We start from the raw sequence: 7,971 nt of genomic DNA on the forward strand, positions 1-7,971 counted from the left end.
AGAGAGAGAGAGAGAGAGAGAGAGAGAGAGAGAGAGAGAAAGGTGAGATGTAGTGGGGAAAAAATTCATTGCTTTATGGAACTTAGCAAAATATAATCTCAAGAGAGTGCTCAATGTGTTCATCTCCATTTCTTTGTTCAATTTGTTTCCTATTTTTTTTTCTTTATGCTTACATTTGGCAGCGCAACCTCTTTAATCTAATGAAAGCACACTCTAAGACGGTATAGTGGCTTCATTGCTTTAATTCGTCATAACTGCAAGTTATATCGTCACGTTAAACAAAACAGCAGAATGTCATTATTTTCTCTTTCCACCAGTATTATAAAATACTGGTCGCGTATTATAAAATACGTCGCGTTGTTTTTTTCACCGTATACGTATCACCGGTTTCAACGACTTATCTGACATGGCTCTCTCGTAAACCGCAACATGGACTCAAACACGTAATTACATCTTTTGCTTTGCCTTTTTTCACCGTGTGTATATCCGTATATATACATTAATCTAATTTAAACGTAGTTGCTGATTAACGTGATCTTCCGTGTCACTTCGTAGGAATATAATTGCACATGGAGCTCACCACCATTTCTTGCTCTATCACGTGAATTTCGATGAAGTACACACAGTCGTCGCTAATTATTGCAAATTACGTAACAAAAGTCAATCTAAATTTAACACGATATCGCGCGTACACACACAGCGTGTTATCTCGTAGATTATTTTCTGTCTCTGTATAATTCTTACTTTCACAGGTGTGTTAAGTGTACACATATATATGTGTGTATATATATATATATATATATATATATATATATATATATATATATATATATATATATGTGTGTGTATATATACACATATATATACATATATATACACATGCATATATATATATATACACATACATATATATATATATATATATATATACATATGTTTCATATTGATCCTTGAATTTATCGGCATAACGATAAATGGAAACGCTTATGCAGCGTTAAATTCAAGCCTCAGAATACAGCTCGCTGAATTGGATGAGTAGCTACAGTTTTATCTTTTAGTGGCTTTCCATAGTACTTGGATCTTCAATCTTGGATCGGCGACGGTGTATTCTGTTTCACAAAGCGACACACACACATACACATCGACGAGCACATAAGAAAAAGAAAGGAAACCATGCACTGCGTACAACATCCGCAGGATGGAAATTGATGCGTATCGATGTTTGTTCTGTGTATTCGCATATTCACAAATTCTCGATTTAATATTTTAATAAAATATTATTTCTTTCTTCTCTCTCATACAATTATATAAAGTACATCTCAACATTCTATTAATACAATGAACAATATCATCGATGCCGATTTTCAACATTTGTTTTTTTCTTTTTACTGCTCTTTATAATTGATTACTACGTTAAAGATCTTATCTCGCACATTTCTTTGTACTTATATATGTATACACATAGAGTAAACAGGACGTTTTTTATGTTCCTTTGCAAATGATACGTTCTATGTCTGCGTAATTTTGTTGTTCCATTGTAAAAGAAATTACAACTTAATTGTACAGCTTAAAAAACTCGTAAGCTATGCTTAGTTGGCGTTTACTTCGCCAAATAGATGAAACGTTGAACTCCGTGGAACCCGTCGAGTTTAGTTTCACTAAACCCGAAGATAATTCTCGCAGGAAATGCGTTAAAATATTTCTCACGATATTTCTCATCGTTATATCTGTAATATTTTCTTCCGTGCACGCACATAAAGAATTGCAATTCGCAGTTCTTTTAAATTCACAGCAATGTCTCAAAAAATCTATTCCTTTCCAATATCAAATATTTCGACGCAACAGTAAGAAAGAAAAAAAGATGTGACAATTTTTCATGAATCTAACGTGTTCATGTACAATTTAGAATTTTCACGTTGAAATAGAAGAAAAATTCGTTTCACTATTACTGCATCATGCAAAAACATACTGCACACAGAAAAGAAAGTTTGGTTGAATTAATCTGAAATCTGGAAGTATATAAGTCACAGACTGTTTGGTGGATTCTGAACGGCCCATAATTTTGGTTAATGCAACCAAATGAATTTGGTTACATATATTTACGTATATAATGCGTAATAAAATTGTATCCATATTCTTTCTTTTTACAAATTTAACTGACAATTTTTTTCTTAAAGTGTTGATGTATAATTATTTTATTTGAAATTTGTTATTTAACTGATTCAATATTATATTTGAAAAACTCATCTTTATATTCTGATGGTATTTGAGCCCAAGACTTCTGGACACACATACACACACATTTATATATATATAATTTATATACATATATATGTTATATGTTTATATATATATATATATATATATATATATATTACATATGGTTTATATATATATATATAATTTTTATATATATATAATATATGTATTTATACATACATACATACATACATATATATACATATACATACACAGACACATTAATCAAACTCTGGCCAGTATTACTTCAAAATATTCCGCTTATATATCAGAAAATATCTCGTTATGATAACCAGAAATGCTATTCAGCTTCATGAAAACCAAATATGTCGCATCATCCAGACTTCACTTTTCTGTCGTGTACAACGTGCAGTTTCTTCAGATGCCATGCCCGAATGCCATTAGCAATAGTCATACCTCAAACAAAGCACATAAATACAACATGAACTAAGAATACAAATACAGTTGTATAAATATAGTCTATATCGGCTTCTTCCGTAATTTGCGACGCTGAAGTTACATGTCACTGCGCCGAGATGCTTAAAGTACCTTAGAGAATTGCACAAGCTCTAATCTCCTTCTCTGTCCGCGAGAAAAATACCCGATATAGCACCAAGTTCATGTGCACGTATAAGTGTGTTTGTATATAAATAAATATATTTATATATTTACTCATTTATATCTCACAACAGAAATATAAATATATTTATATTTCGCAAATATAACTATATTTATATCTCACAAATAGATATATCAATATATTTATTTACCTGTTTATTTATTCATATTTATATGTTTATACATATTACACATACTAATCTGTCTTTCCTGCAGAGAGAAGCACGTCTTCTGCCTCTTGCCTAGGAAGCGAGAAATGTTTCGCTCGTTTTACATACAGCGCGTGACATTTCTTGCGCTCGTAACGTCTGGCGCGTTCTCTCGAAGAGAGTGAGATCATTAGAGCGAGAATTTAAGTCGACAGATTTGATCCGTACAAAAGCTCCCTCCTCTAGCGTCGTCATTACTCTGGAGCGGCCCTCAGTCACCGTCTCGGCATTAAGGCTCCTGGCTGCTCGCCGCCATCTTGATTGATGACGTCAGAAATGCATGCCCAAAATTTCTACACACTACGTCGAATTAAATAGATACATCCAAAAAATGGCACTTGCGATCGATTAAGCACACTTTTAAGATAGTCTGAGTATTTTCCTTTTATTCTAACAATGAATAAATAACCGTAAAATGAACGTGACAAGATCACGGAGAAATGTAGGTTAAAAAGGAAACGTATCACATGAATTTTAGGGGATGTGCTTAATCGATTGCAGCTGCCATTTTATTTCTTTAAGAATACCTTCATATTTCGACATACTACTTTGCAAGAATTTTGGGCATGCATTGCTTTGCTTCTGACGTGATCAATTAAGATGAAGTCTGTTCTTCAATATTTGACTCCAGGCTTTACATAGAATGAACAGACCTATGGTCACAGCGAGGGATCAAGATATCGATCATGTATCTTTTCCCCTAGCGCCAATTCGTGACAAGTGAAAAGTTCAATTGCGAACTTCACGACTTCAGCGCGCGATCAATGCAACTTTTCAAACAATGTAAATGTGAAACTTTTCATTTTTCATTTGAAGACTCCTAAGAGGAAGTTACATGATCGATCCAGGGGGCAAATCATGAATCTTTTCTCCCGCATAAACTCACGAAAAATGAAAAGTCTAACTTTGAAAACGTATGGAAATGTTCATATTTCACGAATTTACATTGGAGGAAGAGATTCATAATCGCCTCCAAGTAAGATACCAATTTCCGGATATGTACCCAGTCCTGGACATTCCTATTGTTTTAGTCTTCAAATACGAATATTTAAACTTTCAAAATATAGAAAAAATGTATATACTCAATACTTGCATATATGTCTTCTGTTGAGTTTAAATATTAAGCAAAGGATAATTCCGACGCACGCTGTTTTGCGTAGGTTTTTATTCGAGAAGTAACTCGGATTATCCTATAAGTTCAAATATTTATATTCAAAGAAAAACCATAAGAACGTCCCGGCATTGGTACTTTCCTTTACTACGAAAATTCTACACTTCTCATGATTTCAGCGGGAAAAATAATGACACAATCGACAAGATTGAGTTCACGTGAAAAGAGTTACACAATGCCCAGGAGCCTCACGAGTCGACATCCGTGTGACACGGGACACATGGGCCGCATCGGGATCTGAGGAAGGGCGAGTCTCGGGGAGTCGTCCGGCGACTTCGTTACATCGACCGGTACGGGCCCTGCATCTTGAGGAACTGTATCACCAAGGAGGGCCCGCCGGCGACGATCTCCGGCGGTATTTGCGACAACGGGCAGTTCTCGATCGACATGACGATCAGCTTGGAGCAGAGCGCCAGCTCGAACGGCAGGTTGTGTAGATTCGCGTTGTCGTTGATGTAGAGCGCCTGCAGATTCTCCAGCGTGCCGATCTCCTCGGGCAGGTAATTGAGGTTGTTCTCGCCGACGCTGAAGTTGGTGAGGTTCGTGAGGTGGCCGATCGCGCGCGGCAGCGTCGTCAGCTGGTTCGACTGCAGCACCAGCTGCTGCAGCTCGCGCAGGAAGCCGATCTCGTTCGGCAGCGAGTCGAGCCTGTTCTCCTCGAGATCGAGCAGCCGCAGCTTGCGCAGATTCGCTATGCTGGCCGGTATGCGCTTCAGCAGATTGTTCGACAGTATCAGCACCTCAAGGTTCTGCAGGCACTGTATGTCGTCGGGTATTTTCGTCAACTGATTCGTCCCTAAATTCAGCTCGACCATGTTGACCCACGCGCCGATGTCCAGCGGCAGCGCAGTCAGCTGATTCTCCTTCATGTTGAGCTTGGTCAGATTTTTCGCGCGTGAGAAGATGCCGTACGGTATCTTGTCGATCTGATTCTGCTCCATGTTGATGGAGTAGACATTGGTGAACTGCGACGGGCCGCCCGCGGGGTACGCGGTGAAACTGTTGCGCGACAGCGTGATCGTTGTTAAGTTCGACAGGCTGGACAGCAGACCGTCCGGCAACTGCGACACGTGATTACCCTCGACACTGAACTCGTCCATCGACTTGCAGTTCGCCAACGACTGCGGAATGTTCGAGAGCCCGTTGTAGCGCAGCCCGAGACGCGTCAGCGAGACGAGGTTGCCGATCGTGTCGGGAATATCGAGCAGATCATTGTGCTGCAGGTCCAATGTCGACAATTGGATACATTTGCCGATCTCTTCAGGCAAATGTTCCAGGTGGTTGTGGGACACGTCGAACGTCAAGAGGTTCACCAAGTCGCCTATTCCCGCGGGCAGTTCTTTGATTTTGTTCTCGCGTAAGCTCAATATCGTCAGATTCGTCAGATTTCGAATGCTGTCGCTCACGTAACGGACCCGGTTGAAGCGCATGAAAAGGGTGGTGAGTGAGGTAAGTTTGTACACGACGTCGGGGATTTCGTTCATTTTATTGTGCCTGAGGTCCAACACGCGCAGGGACTTGAGGTTCTCTAAGGTGTTCGGCAAGCTGGTCAATGAGTTCTCATTCAGCGCCAGCGTCTCGAGATTAGTCAGACAGCCGATCTCGGGCGGCAGGCTCGCCAGTTTGTTCCCGTACAGGTAGAATTCCCTCAGGTGCGTGAGTTCGCGCACAGAGCTCGGCAGATTCGTGATGTTGGCTTTGCTGAGGTCCAGCCGTCGCATACACTCTTCGCGGCATCGGACGAACGCCTTCGCCACATCCAAGTCAGCTTGGATCGGCTTGCCTTTCTTCGTCGTGGGCTTCGGCTTGTTCGATTCGGGGTGCTTCACCGTCACAATCTTCTTCGTATCTGCACCGCTGCCACCGCTACCCGCACCGCTACCCGCACCGCCTGTACCGCCCGTGCAACCGCCGCCGATAGAGGTGGCCATCAGCTTCTTGTCCTTGTTGGTTGGCTGATCTTTAGCGTCGCGCAATGTCTCCGTCTCTTCGGGCATGTCGGCGATCGTGCAGGTGGCGAGACCACAACCCTCCAAATATTCTGGTATATCTTGCTCCTTCATGTATACGCCCGGGAGACTGTCGTCTCCGAGGCTCGTGGCACGATCACGTTTTGGGTTGGAGAAACACACTGTCGACAAGTTCCCCACGCCCGTGTAGTGTCTGCACTTTTTCTCAAGTCGGCCGCGAGCCCCCCGCGCGCACACGAGACGTTCCCTACGCTGGGGTACGCGGCACACGTATGCGCGAAAGAGAAAAATACGGGCAGCAAGAGAGTGAGAGAGAGAGAAAGAGAGAAGAAAAGGCGAAGGTTGGCTCTCGCTCGTTCGTTCGTTCGCCCGCCCCGCCCGCGTGAAGTAATCGTTGTTGTCGTCGTCGTCAGAAGGTCTCACACATCGCGAAGAACGTACCACTTAGAAAAGTTGTCTTCCCGTTGCCGTTTACAGCATCATACGCGTTGCGCGTAGTACGTACGACACGCACCCACGAAAATCCGAGCTCGCAGGGCGACCACCACTGCCGCGGACAGTATTGACATTATTGACGCTGTGCGCTCCGTGGTACCGCGACGCGCACGACGCAGGCGCGAGCGCGCTGCACTCGCGCAGGCGCGGTTCACACGTGTTCTCAAACGCATTCAAACACTGTGCGAGGCGTCGGTGAGATTCGTTCAAAGATCTTCTAGCTCGTCATTGGAATTTCTGCAAGTTTATCGCTAAAGCGGGGTCTATAATGAGAACTTAAATCATAATACTTAGGCCGGTATTTATAGTTCGGTCTGATATTTAAAACTGTCCTAAGTTCATCTTCAAATACTCCGTAGCCAATGAAATGATCTGTATATCATCTAAACTTAAGACGGTCTTAAATATAAAGTCTGACTATGAATATCGACCTTAACCCCTCATCTGCATTAGGTGATTTAAGTATTAAGCTTTAAAAACTAACCAATCACAGTCAAATTTGAGGAGAATAATCGACTATGATTGGTTAGTTTTTGAGGCTTACGCTTAAATCACCTAATGTAGAAAGGGGATAAGTATTAAGCTTGAAGCTGTAAGAAATTGACCAATCGGCATCAAAATATCAAATATAAAATATTAAAATATCAAATGTAAGAAAAATAATCAACTGTGATTTGTCAATTTCTTACTTCAGGTTTAATCGGCATTACTAAAAAAGATATAAAGCCAGCAGCACACGGTGCTTGTTTTTGTGTTGGATTGCTTGCTGGATGAAAATACTTTATTTTGATTAATGCATTTCCATTCATCTTCAGAAATGCACCAATTAGAACAGAGTACTTTCATCCAGCAAACAAACTAACACAAAAACAAGCATCGTATGTCGCTGGCTTAAAACCCGTATCATTAGTTATCACCTGGGCCCCTATTCTTGAAATAGTTGCGTATACGTAAATTTTATTGCGCAGCTATTTTATGATATGATTAAACTGCGCAATAAAACTTACTTATACGCAACTATTTCAAGAATAAGGACCTTGAAACTTACTCGTCTCATGCGAGATACTTAGATTTTTAGTTTTGCAAAGTTAGATTCCAGTATTTTTGTTGAATTGTACTATACATTTATATTGCAATCATAATTGAACTAAAAAACTATTATCTAACTGGTTGCGTTCCGTAACACACATATGCATATATTTTTTACAATATACGTAACATGAACTATAGATAAATGCGCACATATGCG

At 40.6% G+C, this 7,971-nt stretch overlaps 1 protein-coding gene across 1 annotated transcript; it reads right to left on the bottom strand.

The window, feature by feature from the left end:
- Positions 1–1,330: 1,330 nt before the first annotated feature.
- On the bottom strand, positions 1,331–6,662 carry LOC116844045 (leucine-rich repeat protein soc-2 homolog). The gene has a single exon (XM_032815127.1). The coding sequence runs from the start codon at positions 6,318–6,320 to the stop codon at positions 4,536–4,538; it is 1,785 nt and encodes a 594-aa protein (XP_032671018.1). The 5' UTR covers positions 6,321–6,662; the 3' UTR covers positions 1,331–4,535.
- Between the last annotated feature and the right edge of the window lie 1,309 nt (positions 6,663–7,971).

This window comes from Odontomachus brunneus, unplaced genomic scaffold (assembly GCF_010583005.1).
Source record: "Odontomachus brunneus isolate Ranch 3 - 2012 unplaced genomic scaffold, Obru_v1 Obru_scaffold_039, whole genome shotgun sequence".
Lineage (NCBI taxonomy): Eukaryota > Metazoa > Arthropoda > Insecta > Hymenoptera > Formicidae > Odontomachus > Odontomachus brunneus.

Excerpts from the sequence above, each read along its gene's own strand:
- LOC116844045 (XM_032815127.1), bottom strand. The coding sequence starts at position 6,320 with ATGAAGGAGCAAGATATACCAGAATATTTGGAGGGTTGTGGTCTCGCC.